The sequence below is a fragment of the Brassica rapa genome, chromosome A03 (assembly GCF_000309985.2).
Source record: "Brassica rapa cultivar Chiifu-401-42 chromosome A03, CAAS_Brap_v3.01, whole genome shotgun sequence".
In the NCBI taxonomy this organism is placed as follows: Eukaryota; Viridiplantae; Streptophyta; class Magnoliopsida; order Brassicales; family Brassicaceae; genus Brassica; species Brassica rapa.
The window spans coordinates 24458410-24482291 of NC_024797.2; the positions used below are offsets into that span (position 1 = coordinate 24458410).

Genomic DNA, 23882 nt, shown 5'->3' on the forward strand with positions numbered 1-23882 from the left:
ATATATAAACCACTCGGATCAATAGAAAAGAATTCAACTTGTGAACTCTTTATCATTTGACTCCATTGTAGTTAATTTTCCGTTATATATGACCTGTCTAATTACCACAATTTTTAATTGGTTTGAGAATAAATATGGTTTTATAAATAAATAAATAAAAAATAGAGGGCCGCCACAACTGATATAATTCAAAGATTATTTGGTGATGTCAAAATCTGAAAGAGGAAACATAACACAAAAGTACAAGATTATTCTCATGAATCTCCATCACTCAACGTGTAAGGCATTGATCTACATAAGTTGACTTTTTTGTCATTCTCATTTCATTTGGAAAATAATAATAATACAACGGCACAATCTTATCACCATCATCAATGTCACAAGTGCAGAGCTTCATCGACTGCCAAAGCCAATGCAGCAGCAGCACCAACGTACGTGTGTGGAGTTAGCTTCAAAAGCTGAGATTTAGCTTCTTCAGGCAAATCCAAACCTTTGATAAACTCTCTGATGCTTTCTTCATTCACAGCTCTTCCTCTTGTTAGCTCCTTCAGCTTCTCATACGGCTCTGGAACACCATATCTCCTCATCACCTTTTTAATATAATACCGTGAGTTAGTGAGATATATGGAAGTAGCTAGTTCGTTACAGAAGATACTTACAGTTTGTATGGGTTCAGCGAGGACTTCCCAAGTTTGATCCAAATCTTCTTTCAACCGAGCTTCATTAACCTATATATCAACGAACATTCTTACTCTATGACAAGCTAAAACCTTTCCTTGCAGATACGGTAATAATAATAATAATACCTGAAGCTTCTTGATTCCCTGTATGGCACTCTTGTAAGCAAGAAGAGAGTGTCCTAAAGCTCCACCCATGTTTCTCAACACAGTTGAATCAGTTAAGTCACGCTGCACACATGGTACATTTTCTCAGGCTTAGCTTATATTCCCATTGCTCTAGCAAAAGAGATAGAGAGTATATGCTCAAACCTGCATTCGTGAAACGGGAAGCTTCATGCTGAGAAAAGTAAGCTCTGCGTTTGCTTTCCCTAGATTCCCTTCGCTGTTCTCAAAGTCAATAGGATTCACTTTGTGTGGCATTGTGGATGATCCGATCTCTCCAGCTTTAGTTATCTGCTTAAAGTAGCCTAGAGATATGTAGCTCCATATATCTCTATCGAAATCAATCAAGATGTTGTTGAACTGGCTGATTGTATTAAATAGTCTAGCCATGTAGTCATGAGGCTCAATCTACAAAAACAGTTAGAACAATCACTCAGTGAAACAATGAAAATGTAATGAAGATAAAAAAACCATATAGTATATACCTGAGTAACGTATGGGTTAAAGGTTAAACCGAGAGAAGTAACAAACTCATCTGCAACATGAGGCCAGTCGATATTAGGATACGCTGAAACATGAGCGTTGTAGTTCCCAACAGCACCAGCAAACTTCCCTTTAATCTTAGTTTCTGCAAGATATCTCCTTTCTTCGCTTAACCTCACCGCGAAAATCGCCATCTCCTTCCCTAACGTTGTAGGTGAAGCAGGCTGCATTGTAATTGATTTATACAGAATCAAAAATCATGAACAATAGCTTTAACAAGTCTTTTTTATTTGGAGCCCTTTACCTGGCCATGAGTTCTTGAAAGCATGGGGACGTGTGCAAATTCCTTAGCCATGAGGGAGATAGACTTGATGAGCTCATCCATGGAGGGGAGTATAACGGAGCTAAGCGCTTCTCGAAGCATCAAACCGTGGGAGAGGTTGTTGATGTCCTCGGAAGTGCAAGCGAAATGGAAAAACTCAAGAACCTTAGCAATCTCTGGATGAGATTCACACTTTTGTTTCAAGAAGTACTCCACTGCCTTGACATCGTGGTTGGTTACTTTCTCGATCTTCTTAACTTCCAACGCGTCGTCCACGCTGAACCCATCGATGATCGCTTGCAAGTAAGCCTCGGCTTCTTTGCTAAAGCTTGGGACTTCGGTGACGTCAGCAATTCTTGATAGCTTAAGAAGCCATTTAATCTAAAAAACAAGAACAATACATAAACAACCTTTCACTTAATAGTAACAAAGAAGGTTCAAATAAGCAGATACCTCGACGAGTACACGGAAGTAGATCAAACCGAACTCGCTCATAGAAGAAGCCAAGTCCTTGACTTTACCCCAGTAACGTCCATCCAAAGGTGATAACGCCGTTAAGTTCGACATCTCCAAGTCTCTGGAGCTTCCCGTGGCCATTGCTGTCACCTGTGGTATCGCCGTTTCGACATAAATTAGAATCAGGGAGAGGAAGGTTCGCTAAAAGAGCTTACCTTTCTTGGCTTGAGAGGATCAGTAGACGAGAGAGAGAGTGGAACTCTGGGAAGCGGATGGTGAGAAGCTAAGGTAAGCGATTTTGATGGGTTTAAGAGTGTGTTGGTGGTGGGTGTGGCGGCGAAGCAAGGGAGCTTGGTGTTGGTTAAAGCCTTGGAAGAGACATTGAGCTCCATTTTGTGATTATAGAGTAGAGATTCCAGAAGCACGAGCACGACGAAGAAGGCAAGGAGTGAAAGCTTGGCGCTTTAGGGTTTTAGATGATTTGGTTTAACGGTGGGAGGCTGGAAACATGTTAGAGATCATTTTTGGATTATACTAACATCCTTAAGGAACAATAAGAAAACATCAAATCCGTTGTAGTCTAGCTGGTCAGGATACTCGGCTCTCACCCGAGAGACCCGGGTTCGAGTCCCGGCAACGGAGTTTTTTTTTGTTCTTTTTGCGAACAATCCTCTCTCTTATGAGGGGAAACATTGTCTTCTTTTGATTACATCATATGTTAGTTTCTTAGCTTATATCAATGCAAGAATGCTTTGAAAATGCAAGGAAACAGAGCTTAATGGAGAAAAGAACAACTATATTTTCAATCATAGAATCAGATTTGTCTGTTCATTGTTTCTGCTTCTTCTCACATTTTACAAAAGTTAAAAAAAAAAATGATAACAGAAGCTGCTAATCTCCTCCTATTCAACTGAAAACCTCAGCGAACTTCTCAGAAACCAAAACTCCAGAATCAATAGACTCCAACGGATCTTTCCTGAGACGGTGCCTTAAGCAGTTAGGTATAACAGTTGCAACATCATCCGCAGTCACTCTATCTTTCCCTTTCAAAGCCGCAAGTGCTTTCGCCGCTCTGTTAGTCACTATATCTCCTCTCAACCCATCGACATTCAGCTCCGAACACACCTTAGAGATCTTCACCTTCAGCTCCCTATCAATCTGAACAGACGAAAGACAGCTTCTCGCATTTGAAATCTGGTCTTGCAGCTTCTCCTGCTCGGTTTTGTAAGTATCACGAAACTCCTTGGGGTCACTATCAAACCTTGCTCTCTCCTCAACAATCTTGACTCGTAACTCAGCATCCCTAACCGTCCCTACTTGCGCGTGCATCCCAAACCGATCAAGAAGCTGCGGCCTAAGCTCTCCTTCCTCAGGATTCCCAGAGCCGATCAAGATAAACCTCGCAGGGTGAGAGATCGAGATCCCTTCCCTCTCAACCGTGTTCCAACCAGAAGCAGCGGAATCAAGAAGCACATCAACCAAATGATCATCCAGGAGATTCACTTCATCAACGTAGAGTATCCCTCTGTTGGCTTTAGCCAACAGACCAGGCTCAAAGGCTTTGACACCTTCTGTTAACGCCTTTTCGATATCGATAGTTCCACAAACTCTATCTTCAGTTGCACCTAGGGGAAGGTCAACCATGTTGATCTTGGTGGCGATGACGGGAACCTGCTCTCCTCTTTCGACTCTCTCTCTTACCTCAACGCCCATGAACTCAGGGTCTAACGGGTCAGAGTTGTAAGGGTCGCCTGCAACTACCGTAATCTCGGGTAAGAGATCGACTAAGGACCTGACGGTTGTGGACTTCCCGGTTCCTCTGTCTCCCATTATCATCACACCACCGATCTTGGGATCAATCACATTCAACAAGAGACATAGCTTCATCTCATCTTGGCCTACTATAGCTGCAAATGGATAAACTGGCCTCGCACTCTTCTTTGAATCAAACTTCCCTACCTAAACCAATCATATATGTTCTTAACTCTTTGTAAAATCAAGTAAAGACTGAAACTTTATGTGAACATGATATAGTTAGAACTCGTACTTGTTGTTCAGTGGAGTTGATTTCTGTGGCTACATTCATGACAGAGACATGGTGACGAGACCTGTTCTTCTTTGGCCTTATTTGGATTCCTGCATTTGACGCTCTTCCACAGATTCTCCCTGTAAACAAGAATTTTCGAAGTGAGATGACAGTAGGGTTTAAGGATTGGAGAGATTGTTTGGGTTACCTGGCCTGAAGCAAATGGGAGAGATCGAAGGTGTTGAGGAAGAAGAAGACGAGAGAGAAGGAGACGCACGTATTGAAGACGTTCCCAGAAGAGACGCCATTTTTTTTTGTGTGTGTGAGCTTTGATGCTTCACTAGCTTCTGATTGGCTTTTGAGAATTCTTCTGAAGTTTTGTTTGGTTCTTGTGGTCTGGATAAGGAGAGAGAAAGAAGGGAGATTTTCTTCGCTATTTAAATGTTTTTTTTTATTTCATTATTTTTATTTAAAAAACTAAAAAGTACTTAAAAGGCCCACAATACGGCCCATTAACCAAAACAAAATCATTCGCAGCCCAGCAATTTTCAAATCTTCCCTCTGAGCTCCCGTCGGCGAACTTTCTCTCTGGCGTCGTCGTCTTCTCCCCGTTGAGCGTTAACCGTTAGCTCCTACCTCGGAATCAACTGTAAATCAATTCAATCGGTAAGAACTTTTCGTTTCTTGCTCGTCGCTCGAGTAGAATCTTACTCTCATGCGTCGTTCTAGCTCCGGTTCGAAAAAAAAAAATTGATGATCGTAGTAGGTGAACACTAATCTATTGGATGTAGGCGATTATGCGTAGATTTGAGTTAGAATGCTCGATAATAGTTTACGAATCGCCTGAGTTTCTGCGAATTTGGTGTTGATTTCTCCAGCTACATCTCTTCCTTCGTTTAGGTTGCTTCTCGTATAATAATCACATTGTTTTGATCTGTTATTTTCTCAGTCTCGCTGATAGTTTCGATCTTAGTAGCGAATCCTTTACCTGCTAACGTTCTTCTTTACTTTGTGACGTGACTTGATTTTTTTTTTTTTTTTGGTTATTGACTAGTTTCTATTCATCAGAACATAACAGATCAAACAATGTGATTTTGCCATGCCTGCTGCCTCTGCTAAAAAGATTATGATGTTAGCTTTTTTTTTTCTCTTTCAGTAAATTGTCAAAAGTAATACTGAGCAGATTTTGCAATGTCTCCGCCTGCTAAAAAAAGTTCTACTGAAGCTAAGGAGAAAGATCTTATCCTCGGTAAGGTTTACAGTGATCTGAACATTATTGAATCCAATTGTTTTTACTAGTATGGAATCCCTTCAAGCCGCCTGCGGCAAGAGTTATGAAGTAGACTTTCTTGATAACTTGATGTTAATGAGCTTTACATCAGAAAGATAGCCTCATTGTTCTATTCCTAGTTATTGGTCAACTTTAGTTTTTCTTGACATAGATTGATACTTTAGTATGTTGTTCCATTGTTAAGATGGGTGATTTGTCTGCAGTCTCTAAATTTCCATGGGTTACCTGCAGACAACGACATGGAAAAAGATACATGGAGCTTTAAGTCAATGGCGGATGATCCGATGGATTTTGCCTTTGGGTCGCCAGCTAACAAGAAGAAGAATGCCTTCAAGCTGTGAGTGTAACCTATATGATGTGCTTCTTAAACCATCTTTGCGTCTAAGCTAATATTTTTTCTCCATTGTGATGGATTACATCTTTAAGATGCGGTTGCTTGACAACAATGTCTAGGCAGGCTCTCATATAAGTTCTGTATCTATGTCTCCTTTTCAGGGATATGGGTTTCGATTTTGATGGAGATTTTGGAAATTCATCATCATTCAAAATGGATATGCCAGACTTCGATTTCTCCAGCCCAGCCAAGAAAACCACAAAAGCGAAAGAAAGCCCTGGTGATAAATCTAGTGGAGATTTAAAGCAGAAAAAGAATCCATTTCACTTCTCTTATGACTTTGATGCGTATGAATCTCTACTAAAACAGTACCCTTCTAAGAAATCCTATGTCAATCTGAATTTTACTTAGCACTATTCTTATCTGCAAGCAGGTTGGACGACTTTAATCTTGATTCAAGCCCACCGAAGAAGGGAACCAAGACAACGACCAAGGTCATGGATTTCGAAGAAATTGATAAGTCTGGCTCTTTGGACTTTGGTCACGACTCACCGATAACTAGACAAGCTGCCTCCGTGTCAAACACCGATGTCAAGGAAAAAGCTTCTGCTGAAAAAGAGAACCTAAATTCCAAGACTACAGATACTATGGTTGTGGAGAGTAGCGCACACTCGAAGCAAGCTACAGAAGAGAGGATGGAGAACTCTGAGGCTGTGGAATCACCCCAAGGTCTAAGGATAAAAACCTCAACTACTCATACAATGTGTCTGCAACCTCAATCTGTAGACGCTTCACCATTGAAGACATCATGTGTAATGCTTGAAGACACAGATGATCCATGTCTTTCAAACGAGACCGCAGCACCCTCGCCATTACATGCTTCTGAGACTACACATACTGCTGCAAACAGAGAAATCAGTCCAGATATCAACGAAATCTGCAGGTCTAGCTCAAAAGAAGACTCTCCTAGAGATCCAGAACAGAATGCAAACAAAGATATGATTTCCGCAATGGACACAAGCTATGAAAAGGCTGAACAGACTAAACCAAGCATCTCATCTCAGTTATGTTTGGACAAAATGGATTGGCAACAGGAAGAAATGGGTATAGGCACTCAGGCAGAAAAGCAGGATCACACTAGAAGAACATCATCTGATCCAGATCATGGACATCCTCAAACAACTCTCTCAGGAAAAATATCACCAAGCTCTCGTCAAAGCCAAGCTGCTCAAGTACAAGATTCGAGTGGAAAACTACCACTGGATACATCCCACAGGTTAAAAAAACCAAAACTACTTTATGCTTTAACGTTATCCCAGTAAACTTGGAAAATGGAATTAATGTCTAACTGCTCTATTCTGTAAATTGAGTGCAGCGTGCCAGGGCTCAGTGATTTAAAAATCACCCAAAACAAAGACTCAGGACTTATCAGATCCAAATTTTTTAAGAAGACAGAAAAACCACAATCCCATGTACTGAAGTCCTCTCTAACTCAAACAGAGAGTCGGCCAGTGACCCGAGAAAAGATTGCGGTTAATATGAACCTTACAAATGATAGAAGGTACTATTTATTTTCTTCATTGTCTGTCTAACTAGCTTTTCACTAATATTTTCCTCTCCAAAATGCAGACATGATATCCAAGATGTGTTGCCTGGATCCAAAACTAGAACATGTCCAGTTGAGCTTGTGAAAACGGATTCTGAAATAGCAAATGTCAATTCTATCAGGTAATGCTCTGGGATTATATGCTAAAACATAAGAATAAGGTTCTCTCTTTCTTTTAAGGTGATAAATATAAGCTAGGTAACAAACTCGATTGTTTTTACCAGCAGGTCTCATAAAAAGATAATCCACAAGGACCATTCAAATGTCAAGACTGCAGAAAATGTGGCTGCACAGTTGGATCATTTAAAGATGCAATCTAAAAATACAACTAGAGAGAAGTCTATCTTGCAGATCAATATAAGGTGAGATAAACTTGTTTTACGTTACTTCTTTCCTATCTGTTGCCATGCTCGTGATTCCCTAAGTAGGTTACTTCCTCATTGTGTATAAATTTGTATCTGCTAAAAAATTTATCTCTAGAAAGTTTTATTAATTTTTATGGATTTTGTCACAGCTCAAAACTCGATGCTTCTAGCTTGACTCAGAAGCTAAGTAAAAATTTGAGTTCTGGAGCAGAATCTTTGCAGAAGTCCAAGTTGGTATCTCTTGAAAGGCCTAAACTTGGAAATATGATGTTTGATCTGCTTTCTGCGAAAACTCAAAGGTACAAAAAGAACACTCAACAGTTTGTTATACAGAATCTCACGATAGTATATCAATTCAGATTCCCTGATTTCTTCAACTGTAGGACCATTGGAGTAACTAAAGACCAATCCAGTTCGTTCGTGCAACCAGTAGTGAACTCTACAACAGGCAAGGAGAGAAATACCGAAGCATCAGTTAAAAGAGGCTCTGAGACTCACCATTTGGCTCCTAGAGACAAAACTCAACTCCTGGACTACCCATCTTCTTTAAAGCGGAAAGCTCTTGATGAGGTTTATACTTGAACTCACATTTTTCGATGTTTTCTCTTCATGAATATATCTGGACATGGAATAAAAGTCTTTGTTTTTTCCACAGGATGCAGATAGATCTCTGAAGCCACAACTTAAACGATTTTCCATGTCTCCAAGGGAAAACAGGTTTCTACTTTTGGTTATCCAAACCATATCTATCTAAAGCCTTGCTTCATTAGATCTTATTTCTTGATATATGATACGACTGAGAATGCACAGGAACGCTGAGGATCTCACACATAGAGTTGCGCAAGGAAAGGTTAGATACATCAACAGACATTTGATTGTTACTATCACTACAACCTTTCTGTGTTTAGTTTACTTCAACACTTTCTCACACAATTGATTTTCCAGTTCTCAAGCCAAGAGAGTAGAATAGATAATAACACAACCAAGGAGCTTGTCGGAAAAAGTCCACGGAGTACGTCTCATCACCAGATGGGAAACATGGCAAATCTGGAAATCCCGGTCACTGAGAATTCTGATAACATAGAGAAAGCTGAAGCATATACAAAAGAACTCGAGAGTGTAAGTTTCTTCTTCTCGATCATTGTACCATATTTCTAAAATGTTTCATCATTGCCTTTTGTTCCATTGTGCAGATATGCAACACTCTGAAGAAGAAGCATGAGGAAGCGAAAGAGTTGCTTGTCCGTGCTATAGTAAACAACAATAAGCTACTGATGCTCAACCATCCTTTACATGAAGACAAGATATCCTTTTAATTTCTGTGTCGTTGTTAGATTTTGTCTATCTATAGCTGTATACGTATGGACTCTTGTGTGTTTTGGTTTCCCTTAATAAGCAGAATACATTCGTATGATCCAGAAGTTCGCAGCCAAGTTGAGTTTGAGGGACACTCAAACCACCACTGTTGCTTAAGAGGTAAAAGAATATTTACCTTTTCTTCTCTCAGAAGTCAGAACTATCTCAAGATAGATTTTATCAGACTGTTAACTAGTCGGAGTTATTCATTCTTTGATCTGGTGGCATCAACCTATTTGGTTATAGGTTCAGTGTGGACTTACACCAATACTATATGATCAACAGTACAGAAGTGTTGACTTCACATTAGTCCAAGGTATTCGATCATCATTCTCGTTTGCTGGTAATAAAGGAAAAAACGTCACATTTATAATTTGGAACGTCATGTTCCGTTATGTCGGATGACTCCAGCTATGATCTGGAAACAACCGATATACAGTACTCAGAAACCAATATGCAAAGAATAGAATTTCTTTTTAAAAACACTATAATTGAAGAAATCATTATTAAATACGAATTTAGATGATTGATAAATTGAATATTTGGTTAATTTCATTTTTATCAATCATTAAATACGAGTTTAGAACTCACGAATACAGTCATGCTAACATACACATTGTGGATATATCTAGGGTCCCACCAAATAATGTGCATGCGTGCATTACAAGCAGATAAACCCCATGGGCTCGAAAATGAGGGAAAAGTGCCAATTTCGATCCCAACTATTTCAGTCGTGCCAAATACGACCCAGACAATTGATCAGTGCCAAATACGACCTCAACTCAATTATAATTCAAAAAAACTACCCGAACTTCTTAAAACGTGCATAAATTTACATTGACTCTAACAGACGTTAGTCAACCGTTAACAAGATAAAACGACGTCGTTTTGATATACGAGGAAAAGTGCCAATTTCGACCCCAACACTCTCAGTCGTGCCAAATAAGACCCGAACAAATGGTCAGTGCCAAAAACGACCTCAACTCAATTATAATTTAAAAAAAATTATCCAATTTTTTTAAAACGTGTCTAAATCTACATTAATTCTAACAGAAGTTAATCAACCTTTAACAAAGATAAGACGACGTTATTTTGATATATGTATTTTTTTAAAAAATATGTTCATTTCGGGACTCAAATCTGTACTGGGATATCCTTTTAAAGGGGCACACTAACAACTAGACTAAAATAATTTTTTGAAATATTATTACAAATTGAAATTCTCCATTATATAAACTACTATTCTTCTTCATCTTATCCAATTTAAAATTTTGGTGATTGCTTTATATATTTTAGTTATTGTTTAATTTGTCTAATATTTTGTACAACATATCTTAGTGAAAGAAAGGTAAAAGGCCTCTTAACATTTTTGAACAAATTATCAAAATATATAATATCAACTTTGAAAACTAAAAAAATTCCCACTTAATTTTAAAAATTAAAAATAATTTATATAAGAAAAATGTATAAATAAATTCAAAGTTTTAAGCATATTTAAGATCGTATAATAATAAATATTTTATTATTTATATTTTAGTAAGATATAATTTTATTAAAGATATGATAAATAAGAAAAACATGTTAATGTATTTATATAAATCAGAAAAAATTGTCACCAAAATTTTAAATTGGATAAGATGAAGAATAATAGTAGTTTATATAATTTCAAATTTGTAATAGTATTTTAAAAAGTTACTTTTATCTAGTTGTTAGTGTGCCCATTTAAAAGGGTATCACAACATGGTTTGAGTTCCGGAATGAACATGTTTTTTAAAAAAAAATAGATATATATATATATATATATGTATATATAAATGACGTCTTCTTATCTTGTTAACGGTTGACTAACTTCTGTTAGAGTAAATGTAGATTTATGCACTTTTTAAGAAGTTCAGGTAGTTTTTATAAATTATACTTAAGTTGAGGCCGATTTTGGCACTGTCCATTTGTTCGGGTCCTATTTGGCACGACTGAGAGTGTTAGGGTCGAAATTGGCACTTTTCCTCGTATATCAAAACGACGTCGTTTTATCTTGTTAACGATTGACTAACTTTTGTTAGAGTCAATGTAGATTTAAGCACGTTTTAAGAAGTTCGGGTAGTTTTTTCGAATTATAGTTGAGTTGAGGTCGTATTTGGCACTGATCAATTGTTCGGGTCGTATTTGGCACGACTGAAATAGTTGGGGTCGAAATTGACATTTTTCCCCGAAAATGATGTAGTCGTTTTAGGCCCAATTTTGATAAATTGATTTTCTGTTTAGAAAAAAAAAAAAGAAAAACAAAGCTCGGCGATTCCCTCGTCCTCTTGGCGCACATCCCAAACCAAATGGCGCGTAAAACTGTGCTAATTATCTGGTACAATGAAATGATTTGAGATCTCTTCAAATCAAAAGTCAACACTTTAAATAGTAAAAAACAAAACCAAAATTTTGAACCAAAACAGAAACGGAGAAATTTTTCTTTCCAACACGAGTTCCCTCCATAACACAGAGCCCTTTTCCAAGTTTCTGAAAATTTTAGAACCATCCTCAAAACCAAAAAATTCCCTCCAGAGAAACGAAAACACCAAAAACTTCAAAAACAAATCTCAGATCTATGAACTTCCAAATCTGTTTCAAAGTCCCTCCTATTCACACACTTCATATACAGTTCTTCAGTTCCTCCTTTCCTCAATCAAGTCCATCTCTCTCTCTTCTCTCATTCTCACTCTATCTCTCTAATTGTACATCAATGGCGGCTCTCGATCTAAAAGCTCAACACGACAACAAAGAGAATGTCTCGCCCTCGGAGATGACCATTACTTCTGTCAAGCCTCTGGATTCTTCTTCATCCATTGATAAAGACAAAACCCAAATCAGAATCAGGAGAAAGAGATCTAGAAGACAGCCTCTTAAAGACATCACCAATCTATTTGTCTCATCATCACCATTGTCCTCTTCGTTTCTGATTCGTCACTTCTCCTCTTCTCCGACTCTATCGGTTGATCCCAAATGCATGAAGAGAAGATCTGTTGTTGCTCTCAAGGCTTCTTCTACCTTCTCTTGTAGAAATTTCAGATGATCTTTAGAATTGGGTTCTTTTCCAGTTTTTGGAATTATGTATCAGTTTTTAGTTAAGGGTATCTATCAATACCCTGTCATTAGCTTTTATGTACTCAACACACAAGATATGTTTCCATGAGTATACTGGTTTCTCAATTATTACGATTCTTGCGGATGGTGACACACAACAGTGATTTTATTCGAATTGTGATCTGGTCTTTTTGACTAGCTCTTGGTTTTTCAAATGCACTAGCCAGGAATATTTGAGATAGTAGCTACTGCAATTTTCCCCATCTGAGAAGTGAATCGAAGTCGTCTTTCTGTTAAATGATAACTGATACTATGTCCTGTGGTTTAGGAAAAAACCTGTGTCATGGAGTTGGATTGTGTACTATGTGTACACTGATAAGTGATAACTGTGTCATGAACTTTTTTAGAGCATCCCCACCTTATTTTTGAGATTCACCAAACTTCAAAATTTGAAGTTTGAAAAACAACCTCAACTGCAGTTTTAAATTCTTTGTATTTTGTACTGAAGTCCATATTCATTAAATTAAGTTGGATCATAAGTTTTTGTTATAAACAACTTAAAAACATACACTTAGACCTGACTGGTTTAAACGCAGCGGTTGCGGTTGCGGTTGCGGGAGTTTGTGGATGCGAGCAGTTGCGGTTTCTAGCGGTTTTAAGAGATTTGTACGACTGGTACTGCGGTTAAAAATTTGTGCGTTTGCGGGTGACTTATGACTGGTTAACTACCAAATGCGGTAACATTAAAATAATAAATTAACAATATTTACATTTAATATAATGATAAAAATATTAAAAATCATAAAATTATAATAAATATAAAATTTATATTTAGAAAGTTATAATTTTAATTTTTGAAAATTTATTGAAATTGTTTTTATTATAAAAATTTATAATATTAATTAAAATATAATAGATATATTTTAATATTTTCATAATTTCAATTTTAAAATTTTTATTAAATATTTTTACTTTTGTATATATATTATTTAAAAAAAAAGAAAAAAATTTACCCTCCCGCAACCGCCCGCAACCGCAAACGCTTGCTGGAGCCAGCTTTTAAATTTATGAGATTCGGAGCGGTTTAAAGCGGTTTAAAGCGATTCGAGTGATTGTTGCAAACCGCCGACAACCGATACCAACCGCTACCAACCGCAAAAGCTGCGTTTGCGGGTGGTAGCGGGAAAACCAATCGCCCCCTTAATAATCACTAGCAAAATTGATTGTAAGTTTGTAACGCAGTCTTCATTTTTGTGATATTTATATGTTCATGCAATTTTCTTTCTGTTTGTTGTATGAGTTTTTTTAACATAAATTGTTGATGTGTAAATTTTTGTTTACGATTGAAATATGAAATATTTAATAATTTTATTTTCACTTAAGATGTTCACTTAAATTATGTAAATATATATGTGACAAAAATTGTATGACAAAAATTTATGAGATAATAACTATATAGATTAGAATGCATGCAAATGAAAGATGAAATCCCATATTTAAAGTTGCTTTTTTTCGCAACTGATTTTAATTTAAAGTTGCTTTTGAAATGAATAAAACTTCAAATTTTTAGATATCTTTTAGAAATGTTCTTAGAAGACAGAAGATATATTTACAAACTCATATTAAACATTTATAACCTCTGTAATACGGTCTAAAGATTATATATGATCTTCCAAACTCTCAATAAAGTTATTGCATTTTTGTAAAAGAATATTATATTTATTTAAATAAATTTTACCCTTAACATCTATAAAATTACATTTACAATCTCAAATTAAGCATTCATAATTTCTCCTATACCATCTAAAAATTATAGATGATTTTCCAGACTCTAAAAAGTGTAAAAACAATTTATTTATAATATACATTTATATAAATAGTATTTTTTGAAAACTTATTAACTACTATTCTCAATAGTTTTTATTAAAGTTGTTTACTTATTTTAACACTTATTTGTCAATGCTTACTTTTATCCTTTAAGATAATAACATTATTAGTTTCAATTCACTTACACTCTCTAGATAAGAATCATTAGGGAAATATTTTTCATGACAAAAGTGTAACATTTGCAGAATGATCATTGATTATGCATTCTTTTTGCACTATCCCGCTTATTTTTTTAATCCAATCCAGCATTCTATATTTTATATTCAGTGTGAAACTAAAAAATGATTTTAATTGTACTTTGGAATGATGTTTATAATTTTCAATTCTCGATAATTGAATTGTAAAACACTAGTCAAAACATAATGAAAATATAGACGGATCAAAACAAAAATATTTGTTAAGAAGTTTGAGTAACAAAACCACCAAAAATAGACCATTTAATAGGGAAACAATTTTAGTTTTGTGTTGTGTGTATATCATATTTTGTAATATTTTCTTGCCAAAGTGAAATAATGCTTAGCAAATGCCATGTTGATAAAAAAAAAAAAAAAAAGAAGCAACTGCCATAAAAGTATCAAATTAGATATGATGTATTTCGCTAAAAAAACATTTAAGAAATATATATACAAAACAATCCGTACTTATGCACTCGCAATCACCTAATCATTCAATAGAAGAAAAAAACGATTAGTGATTTACCGATGTGCAGCATCATAAGCCTATTAAAAACAACAATTTATTTGTCAAAGTTTATCGTTTTAAATTTTGTTGTCAACTAAAAAAAAAAAAAAAAAAAAAACTAAAGTAAACTTCTGACTTTTTGGTCAGACAGGAAGTCTCTTTCATCTGTCACTAAAATGCTGTAGTGATTTACCGATGTGCTGCAAAATACTTGGCTCAAACAAAAACTTGCTAACACAGCACAGTGACACCCTTAATAGATGATGTTATCTGGATTTCGATAAGAAATGCCTCAGTTAAAACGTTAATTACAGTATAAAGTAGCTGAGATTAGTTGGAGACTTATCCTTTTATATAAATCACTTTTGACCTCACCTTAATTAGTGGAGTCTTAAACTACACTACCACCTACAAAAGTAATCAGGATTGTAATACTTCTCGTTTTAAGAAAAACTTTCAATATTCTTCTTGTAATGAAATCTCCTGATGACTCAGATATGTGAATATATATCTCTAATTCACCAATCCAAAACCAACACAAACCCGCAAGTGCTCTTAGCCTTTGACTTCATTTAATGTTCATATATATTACTCCTTTCCTTATCTATCTTATTGGAATTTCATGAATCACTATCCTCCTCCATTACCATTACCTCGTATTTATTAAGTCTTTCTCTCTATGTTCATAAATGTTTAGTATATTTAGCACTCCGTGCTGTCTCTTATCGTTCTTTTTGATAGACCAGTGTAACTATATAAGATTCTGAAGATTCATATCTTTCTTTCTTTTTCGAAGATTCATATATCTTCTTTTTTAATTACCGAAAATGGTCGCATAAAAGGATAAATTATTATTATTATTTTTTTGTAACTTAAAAGGATAAATTTATGCTCAGACTTTTTACTATAATAGTTCTCATTTCATTGATTAAGGGTTTAGTCTTATTTGCTTTTGATCATGTAAATACATGTCAGTTGCAGTGACCTAACAAATCAGAAAGTATTTAAAATGGATGATCGCATGCATGCCTGATATATGATTCAATAAGGTTTGACATATACTCGTAAATGCTTCAGATAACTAGAGTTTTATAGCTTTTTTTTTTTGAAAAAGAAGTTTTATAGCTTATTATGATCAAAGTAATCATATTACATAAATTTAGACTAGATTAATTGAGGGAATCGATTATGAATGCATTTTAACCACTACGGTATATTCACATAGTTGTTTTAGTATTAAAGTATAAAATCCATCCTTTGAGACAAGGTCACCTAACAAATCAACAAAAGTTTTAAAATGGATCGCACATGAGTCTATAAAGGGCTTGGCCCTAAGACAATAAGCATATTTATTACGATGTCGATCGTATTAAATATGTGTACTAAACTGTAATGCGGCGATCTTTATCAAATTTTATACTACTAGGATAAGATCCGCGCCTTTTGCGGGATGAAGTTGTTATTTTTATTATGTTTTGGAGAATGAAACAAAGTTCGGTTTCATTTGGATTAGGGGTGTTTAATCCGGATATCGGGTTGGTTTCGGTTCGGTTCAGTTTTTTCTGTAGTTCGGTTAGTAAAATATAACTACTATACTAAATCCATATTTAATTCGGTTCGATTTGGTTTATATACGTCGGTCTTCAGTTTATTCGGTTTTATACTGAAAAACATAATTACTTAGTTTAAGATCATATTATATATTATACAAATTTTAGAGACATGTTGTCAAAAAGTCATTTGTTAAAAAATATTATATATTTAAATAAAAGAATAAAAAACAAAAAATAATGTTTCTATCATGTAATAAAATAATCAAATCTAGAATTAATATCAAAGCTCTAAATTTTGAAAATAAAAATAAAAAACAAAACAGAAGCATGAAAGAAATTTTTTTCAATTCTTCCATATTTAGTGTTCATCAAATTAATATGTTTCGATTGAACACAACTCTGTTTGTTTAAAGATAAAAAAATTTGTAAATAATTTCAACTAATTTTTATCCATCAAATTTATAATCTTTACTTCAATTTAGTTACTGTTAAAATAAAGCAAAAAGATCAAAAAAGAAAGACTAAGAAAATAATAAGCCTCAGTTGCAGTAAATTGTTACGTAATTATAGATCAAGTGATTTACAAATTATAATTATAGTTCAACTCATATAACAAATAGATATTCACGCGTCGTTATAAATATATACATATTTACATGTTTCAGTTTAATCGGTTATAAATCAAACCATATCCAAATCCTACGTTTTTTATAAAATCACATACATTCGGTTTGTATGGTATATACCCACCCAAAACCATATTATCTATTTTTGTTTGGTTCGGTACTCTTCGGTTTTAGCATATTGAAAAGCCCTAATTTGGATATTAGTTGGTTTTGAATTGTTTTTTATCATGTCTTAATATCCTATTGTAGAATTAGATTTTAAATTCATATTTTTTTGGAACCTTACATGTGAGTTTTATCTTGAAAATTCATTGAAAGTTTTGAAAGTAAAATATTTATGTAATCTTATATGGTATATAGTTTAATATATTTATATATATATATATATATATATTTGTTTTATTATTAAATGATACTTTTTACTCATATGGTTTTAAAATAATGTGTATCTTTTATAGTACAAATGTTAAACCATTGATCATTAATTTTTAACATAGTAATTTTAATAGGTTTAGTCATTTATTGTAGTTTTTTCAAATTCAAAATATAACATATACGAAAAAAATCTAAATTTAATTTTATAGCTACTTTGATTGTTTAATTTATTTTAATAATATAAAAATTAAACAAAAAATGATGGAAAAGATATAAATTGTTATAAAATCTTTATGATTAGAAGCATTAATTGTCATATATATATATATTAATCATTTATGGTAATTTCGTAAGTTTTATTTAAGGAAAGAAAATAAAATAGTAATTATATCTAGCGGAACAATCATAAATGCTTCTATCGTAAATATCATATCATATAGTTTGACCAACGAATGTATCTAGCAGCATATACAATTCGAATATGGACCTACTTGTTTTTCAATTGAATGTAATTGACTACCTAATTGAGTGACACCTAAGCATGAAGTCTTTTTTAATTAATACAAAATTGAGATTATAAGTTTTCAAATGTTTCTCCTTTAATATATAAGGGATTCAAAGCACCAATTTATTTTGCAAGTCGCAAGAGACTTCCTAAGCTGGTAAGTTGGCAACGTACAGATTAAATATGAGTATTATACATTTTTTTTTAATTTATAAGATATGAAAATAAAATCAATTTTTGTTTGGTATAATGTACAGTGTATTGATTTTAGATTTACTTAGTTTTTAACCAAAAATCATAACACTATTTTACTTATTATAAATTTGTGTATTTAACTTTATATGGTTTGAAATCAAATTCTTTGAAATATAAATCATCAATACCAATGCTCTAGTATTTTAAAATAATATTCGTTTTTCTTATTTAACTATCGAGATAAAAATATCTATAATCATTTATAAAAGTTATAATCATTATCTAAAATAGTAAATGATAAGAAAAAAAACTATTAGCATTTTTAATATTACTGAATAAATAGCATTAAGCAAAATGATACAGCCAACCACAAAATTTTAAACCCAAATAACTTTTTTGAATTTTAAATGTCAAAAATATATCAATAAAATCACTTATATTTATATATTAACAATTATGTTATAGAGTTTACATATAACTATAATACGATATTTATATATTTTTAATTTAGTTGTTATTTCTTCATTTTGTTGGTTTGATTGTTTTATAACCAAACCATATACATATATTGTAGTTTCTTAAGCCTAATATCCATACTATTTAAACAGTATTATCAAAATCAAACTATATTATTTTTCTTTTTGTTGGATTTATATATTCTCTGTGTGAAAAAACCGTCATCGGTGACAACTCACGTTTGCACTTGCCATAGGCACTCAAGCCCTAAGGTAAGCTTAAACTATCCCCACTACCACTACTAGAAACCCTTCAAATAAATCTCTATAAGTAGAAACCCTCTGAGATCTCTTCTTTCCTCATATACATTCATACACACACCACATTAACTACTTCAACTGCAATCTCTCTCTCTCTCTCTCCCTTTCTATTGTCTTTCTATATATAGAAACTAGGTGCAGTATCTTGTCATTATAATGGCTAAGTTAAGCTTCTCCTTATGCTTCTTGTTGTTTCTTCTGCTAGCCTCAGTTGCCACCGGAAGCCGCCCTCTTGAGCGGACTCCAGTCGTGGTGAAGGTGAGAGAGTTAAGCACTTCTATTGAGTGTACAAGCCCAACTGTAGCAGATGGTCAAGCTTCAGGGGGCAGTGGCAGTCAGGTAAAAACTCCGGAACGTTTAAGCCCAGGAGGATCGGACCCGGAACATCATTAGGGTTTCCTTTAAAATTGAGAGTTGTTCTCATTTTCTTCCAGATGTGTATTTCTTATTATCAATAATTTGGTTGCAATGAATCTGTTTTTTTCCTTTGTCATAAGATACGAATACGTGTTTGTAAGATCATTACAAAGGTATAACAGTTGTATTGATCACACATAATACATTATTCTAATTTCCTTATCGTACGTTAGATATTGAATTTCGCTATTTTACGTTACATATTATATATTTTGTTTTGCTTTGACTGAGATAAGGACCGTATCATTAGTATCCTTTATTTTTTGGAACACGTTTTTCTTTTAGCTCTATTACTTTTTGCCTTTACGATATATATAACAATGCAAGGGAGGTTGATTTAGATGTTCCTGACTTTGCGCCTTTACAATATATATAGCAATGCAAGGTGCGAGCCCGCCTTATGATTATATCGTGTTTTATGCTGATTGTGACTAGCATGTTGAAAAGCAAAAGTAAAACGAACAAGTAAGTTGTAACTTCTAACAAAAAAAAAAAATCAAGCAAATACGTATTCTTTCTTTGTTTTTAATCGAAACACAGTAGAATGGCTTGAATGTACAATTTACATGTGGTCGATTTAGATTGTCTGGGCATAGCAGATCATTAAGCCGCATTTTAATTGATGGCGATTAGCTTATCAAAGAAAGGATTAAACAGTTGAAGACAATGATTAAAACAAACAAATTCAAGTTACATATCTTATATTCACCTCTGGATTCTTAACTGATAGGAACCTTTTTCTGATTAAAGGAGCTTCTTACATTAACAAAAAAATAAACACTATTGGAAGCAATATATTAAAATGGTTTTTGATTTCTTCTCATAGTTAAATCGTGTATTAGTTTGTATAGATACGGGAAATCTATAAATATAACACTAGAAAGTTGATTTTGATATATAATTTAAGTTCTATAAAATAGATATTAGCTGATTTAACAAATATTCAATATATAAAATTTAATTTCTATAACTAAGAGTAAATTTTTTAGCAAAAGAAAAAAAAAACTAAGAGTAAATTGATGGCGGATTAAGTAGTGCAAGTAATCTTTGATGGCTGGTTAAGTAGTGTAAGTAATTTTCAAATATTTATGGGCGATACTATATTGTTCTTCATTGTATCTATGGTTAAAACTTCTATTGAAGTCAAAAATCTTGTATTCGAGTATTGATTAACAAAAATTTGATGTGTTGCCAATAAAATATCATAGTCTAGTCTGGTGGTGATTAAATTAAGAGCAAAAATCTAATACGGTAAATTTTGGTTCGAATTCGGGCACTATCAAACCGCCTTCCCTTTTCTATCTTTTTTTTTTTTCTCGAAAATTTTTCTTTTTCTATCTTATCGGAATTTCATGAATCTCTCTTCGTCTATTACCATTACCTTGTTTTTAAAACTCTCTCTCACACACACACAGACACACACACACATATATATATATATATATATAAATATAATTTGTTTGTGCGCATGCTTATATTATTATATATACTATCACTGGCTAGGGACGGTCGAATTAGACATAGTGTGGCTTTTTTTGGTGTTAAAGATTTGTGCTTTGTGGACATACACAAATGATTAAATGCTTATTATAATTAGCATTCCAAACCGTCTCTTATCGCTCTTTTTGATAGATCAGTGTAACTATATAAGATTCTTAAGATTCATATCTTTATTCTTTTAAGATTCAAATTTTTCTTACTTGATGATACAATTACCGAAAATAGTCACGTAAATGGATAGAACTTTATGATCAAACTTCTTATTTTAATATTTCTCATTTCACTGAATTAGGGTTTAGTAGTCATTTAGTTTCGATTATATAAACACGTCAGTTGCGGTGACCTAACAAAATCAGCAAGTATTGTAAACGGATGATCGCATGCATGCCTGATATATGACTCAATAATGGTTTGGAAAATATTGACACGCCGTGATAAAAGATCTTATTAAATTCAGAACTCGTAAATGCTTCATTATAGCTAATTAAGATTGATTTAAATTGATTATAAGTAAATTACATGTTGGTTTGCCATTTGTTTAGACCAGTATTCTAAAAATAATTAAGTTTAGGTGCAGTCATAAGTAAAACGATTTTTGTGAATATATCTTTTTAAGAATCGGTTTAAATGGAGACTATACTTTCGACCAGCACTAATCTCATATGAAACGTCTAATTAGCACCTAAAGATTTTTGAACATAACTTGGTTTCGACTAAATTAATTGAGGGAACCGATTCTTGCATTTTAACCACTACGATTACATTCATATAGTTGTTTTGGTATTAGTACAAAATTCATCCTTTGAGACCATCTCCAATGGTTTCCCTCATTTTTTCCTTCAAAATGATGTAAACTCAAAATGAGGTTGTGATTTGTTCCAATGGTTCCCCTCATTTTCTCCCTCAATTCTTATTATATTCATTTTTCAACTTTTTATTTATTGCAAATAACACCTTTTATTTTATAAGATTTTAGACTATACTCATTTATTTTTAAATTCTACAATTTAACCAAACTTTAACTTATAAAAAACAAATATTTATTACATTAATAAAGTTACATAACAACATACAAAGTAATAGTAGAATTTTACTTAAACAGTACTATTACTATATTTTTTCTACTTTGTATTAGTTATATATCTCGATGGTATTGTTTTCTATTTTATTTTCTTTTAATTATATATTATAATTTATAAAATTATAAGTTATATTTTAATAACTAATTATTAGTAATTATATTTTAAAAAGTTTAATCAGTATATACATATTGGATATAAAGTTATAAAAATTATGTTTAATGTTAATGTTTTGTTTATGCATAAAATAAAGATTGTTAAAAATAAAGGACTATTATGTAAATAAAAAAAGTTTGACATCAAAATGAGGTTGTGAATAGTGTTCCCTCAAATTTGAGGGAATACTGTTCATATTCTCATTTTTTTCCTCAAAATGAAGTATCATTGGAGATATATTTCCCTCATTTTTTGATGTTTTTCCTCATTTTGATGCACCATTGGAGATGCTCTCAGAAAAAGACCACCTAACAAATCAAAGAGTATAAAAATGGATCGCACATGAGCCTATAAAGGGCTTGGCCCTTGCACAATAAGTAATTTACTACGGTGTCGATCGTATTAAATATGTGTACTATACCGTAATGCGACGATCTTTATCAAATTTCTATACTATTCAAAGCACCAGCTTACAATTTTCGAGTCGCAAGAGTCACCTGCTAAGATGGTAACAGGTGAAATATGATTTTGTAGATGTTTTTTGGTAAAACCAAGGCAACAAGAAAAATGAATACTTAATTTGAATTTCGGTTTGGCTTTTGGGATATTGATTTTTGGTGACATCTATTATAATTTACTTTTGTTTGCTTGGCTTTTGGCATAACTATATTAAATCTAATGTACAATTCTGTGAATTTTGAATGATATGGTTGATAATCAGATTCTTTTAAAACAGAAAGAACTAATGTCAATGCTCAAATTTTAAACGGAAGGTTTTTTTATTTAACTATTTAGATGAAAATAATAATAAACAGTGAAAACAAAAACAACTAAAATAGTAGTGAATATATATTTTTTTGGCCTAAAGTTGTGAATATTTTTCTAAAATAGAAAATAAGAACAAACCTGATGACAAAACAAAAACAAAAGAAAAACAAACCTATTAATATTTGTAACATTACTAAATAGAATTTTTTTTATCAACGTAATAAAAATAAAACTTAATTCTAAATAACATAATAAATTAATAGAATTAAAATTTAAATGTCAAAATATATATTTTATATCGCCTACATTTATATACTAAATAATATTTATATTATAGAGTTTACATATAAATAACTATATTACTATACATCATTTTAATATAATTAACCGAGTTTTCAAATTTTCAGTTTATTTGGTTTAATCATGTATAACCAAACCATACATGTCTACTACAATTTCTAAAACTATAATCCTGTTCGGTATTATCATAATCAAACCATATTCTCTATTTCGGTCTGGTTTGGTTTGGTTTTGCATATTCTCCATGTCAAAAAAAAAAAAAACTTAATTCGTCGGTGACGACGCACGCTTGCACTTCCCATAAGCACTCAAGCCGTAAGCTAGGTCAACCTATCTTCACTACCACTACTAGGAAGTTAGGAACCCTTCTCTATAAGTAGAAACTCTCCTGAGATCTCTTCTTTCCTCATATACACACCACATTAACTACTTCACAATTGCTTGTCTCTCCCTTTCTATTATCTTTAATTTCTATATATAGAAACTAGGTGCAATAATTTGTAATTTTAATGACTAAGTTAAGCATCTCGTTTTGCTTCGTCTTGTTTCTTCTGCTAGCCTCAGTTGTCACCGGAAGCCGCCCTCTTGAGAAGACTCCCGTCGGGGTAAGGGTAAGAGAGTTAAGCACATCTAGTGAGGCGACCACCTCGACTGTAGCAGATGGTCAAGCTACAGGGGGCAGTGGCAGCCAGGAAAAATCTCCGGAGAGGTTAAGCCCAGGAGGATCCGACCCGCAGCATCATTAGGGTTACCTTTATAATTGAGAGTTGCTCTCAGTTTCTTCCACATATGAATTTCTTATTATCAATAAATTGGTTGCAATGAATCTGTTTTTCTTTGGTGATAAGATTATGAATACGCGTTTGTAAGATCATTACAAAGGTATAACAGTTTTCTCGATACATCTATTG

At 33.3% G+C, this 23882-nt stretch overlaps 6 protein-coding genes, 1 long non-coding RNA gene and 1 other non-coding gene across 13 annotated transcripts; 6 read left to right on the plus strand and 2 right to left on the minus strand.

Annotated features, from left to right (window-relative positions):
• Positions 1–179: 179 nt before the first annotated feature.
• Positions 180–2554, minus strand: LOC103860993 (adenylosuccinate lyase). Its single transcript, XM_009138684.3, has 8 exons — positions 2319–2554; positions 2101–2253; positions 1630–2028; positions 1328–1549; positions 990–1250; positions 807–908; positions 660–728; positions 180–590 (listed from the first exon to the last, which is right to left on the minus strand). Exons 1-8 carry the CDS (start codon positions 2493–2495, stop codon positions 378–380), a joined length of 1596 nt encoding a protein of 531 aa, XP_009136932.2. The 5' UTR covers positions 2496–2554; the 3' UTR covers positions 180–377.
• Positions 2101–3232, plus strand: LOC117132912. Its single transcript, XR_004456653.1, has 2 exons — positions 2101–2248; positions 2314–3232. It is a non-coding gene; the product is annotated as an uncharacterized LOC117132912 (long non-coding RNA).
• Positions 2673–2745, plus strand: TRNAE-CUC. Its single transcript has one exon. It is a non-coding gene; the product is annotated as a tRNA-Glu (tRNA).
• Positions 2883–4591, minus strand: LOC103860994 (magnesium-chelatase subunit ChlI-1, chloroplastic). Its single transcript, XM_009138685.3, has 3 exons — positions 4338–4591; positions 4151–4269; positions 2883–4062 (listed from the first exon to the last, which is right to left on the minus strand). Exons 1-3 carry the CDS (start codon positions 4435–4437, stop codon positions 3010–3012), a joined length of 1272 nt encoding a protein of 423 aa, XP_009136933.1. The 5' UTR covers positions 4438–4591; the 3' UTR covers positions 2883–3009.
• A 69-nt stretch (positions 4592–4660) lies between these two features.
• Positions 4661–21744, plus strand: LOC103860995 (uncharacterized protein At4g18490). 6 transcript variants are annotated; one of them, XR_004456651.1, is made up of 17 exons: positions 4661–4795; positions 5286–5378; positions 5652–5757; positions 5916–6101; positions 6188–7030; positions 7130–7315; positions 7384–7482; positions 7585–7722; positions 7875–8024; positions 8109–8295; positions 8381–8442; positions 8536–8575; positions 8671–8844; positions 8919–9029; positions 9130–9201; positions 9328–9397; positions 18957–21744. XR_004456651.1 is itself a non-coding variant. In XM_018657152.2 (16 exons), the coding sequence occupies exons 2-15, from the start codon at positions 5321–5323 to the stop codon at positions 9196–9198; spliced, it is 2409 nt and encodes an 802-aa protein (XP_018512668.1). In that variant the 5' UTR covers positions 4661–4795; positions 5286–5320; the 3' UTR covers positions 9199–9201; positions 9328–9592. The 6 variants fall into 6 exon arrangements, 4 of the variants coding, with proteins under 4 accessions (XP_018512668.1, XP_018512669.1, XP_009136934.2 ...); XR_004456652.1 differs by lacking the exon at positions 18957–21744 and adding an exon at positions 12482–12683; XM_018657152.2 differs by lacking the exon at positions 18957–21744 and having other exon boundaries at positions 9328–9592.
• On the plus strand, positions 10582–16495 carry LOC103860996. Its single transcript, XM_033288399.1, has one exon. It carries the CDS (start codon positions 11678–11680, stop codon positions 12140–12142), a length of 465 nt encoding a protein of 154 aa, XP_033144290.1. The 5' UTR covers positions 10582–11677; the 3' UTR covers positions 12143–16495.
• Positions 17440–19905, plus strand: LOC103860997 (CLAVATA3/ESR (CLE)-related protein 2). The gene has a single exon (XM_033288403.1). The coding sequence runs from the start codon at positions 18908–18910 to the stop codon at positions 19142–19144; it is 237 nt and encodes a 78-aa protein (XP_033144294.1). The 5' UTR covers positions 17440–18907; the 3' UTR covers positions 19145–19905.
• Positions 21745–21981: 237 nt separating the features above from the next.
• Positions 21982–23773, plus strand: LOC103860999 (CLAVATA3/ESR (CLE)-related protein 2). The gene has a single exon (XM_033288402.1). It carries the CDS (start codon positions 23481–23483, stop codon positions 23715–23717), a length of 237 nt encoding a protein of 78 aa, XP_033144293.1. The 5' UTR covers positions 21982–23480; the 3' UTR covers positions 23718–23773.
• Positions 23774–23882: the final 109 nt, after the last annotated feature.

Coding starts and splice junctions, on each gene's coding strand:
- LOC103860993 (XM_009138684.3), bottom strand. CDS start 2,495: ATGGAGCTCAATGTCTCTTCCAAGGCTTTAACCAACACCAAGCTCCCT. Junction 909..989: donor TTCCCGTTTCACGAATGCAG/GTTTGAGCATAT, acceptor CCATGTGTGCAG/CGTGACTTAACTGATTCAAC. Junction 729..806: donor AGGGAATCAAGAAGCTTCAG/GTATTATTATTA, acceptor GTTGATATATAG/GTTAATGAAGCTCGGTTGAA.
- LOC103860994 (XM_009138685.3), bottom strand. CDS start 4,437: ATGGCGTCTCTTCTGGGAACGTCTTCAATACGTGCGTCTCCTTCTCTC. Junction 4,270..4,337: donor TCCCATTTGCTTCAGGCCAG/GTAACCCAAACA, acceptor TCTTGTTTACAG/GGAGAATCTGTGGAAGAGCG. Junction 4,063..4,150: donor TCAACTCCACTGAACAACAA/GTACGAGTTCTA, acceptor TGATTGGTTTAG/GTAGGGAAGTTTGATTCAAA.
- LOC103860995 (XM_018657152.2), top strand. CDS start 5,321: ATGTCTCCGCCTGCTAAAAAAAGTTCTACTGAAGCTAAGGAGAAAGAT. Junction 6,102..6,187: donor TTCTCTTATGACTTTGATGC/GTATGAATCTCT, acceptor ATCTGCAAGCAG/GTTGGACGACTTTAATCTTG. Junction 8,443..8,535: donor ATGTCTCCAAGGGAAAACAG/GTTTCTACTTTT, acceptor GAGAATGCACAG/GAACGCTGAGGATCTCACAC.
- LOC103860996 (XM_033288399.1), top strand. CDS start 11,678: ATGAACTTCCAAATCTGTTTCAAAGTCCCTCCTATTCACACACTTCAT.
- LOC103860997 (XM_033288403.1), top strand. CDS start 18,908: ATGGCTAAGTTAAGCTTCTCCTTATGCTTCTTGTTGTTTCTTCTGCTA.
- LOC103860999 (XM_033288402.1), top strand. CDS start 23,481: ATGACTAAGTTAAGCATCTCGTTTTGCTTCGTCTTGTTTCTTCTGCTA.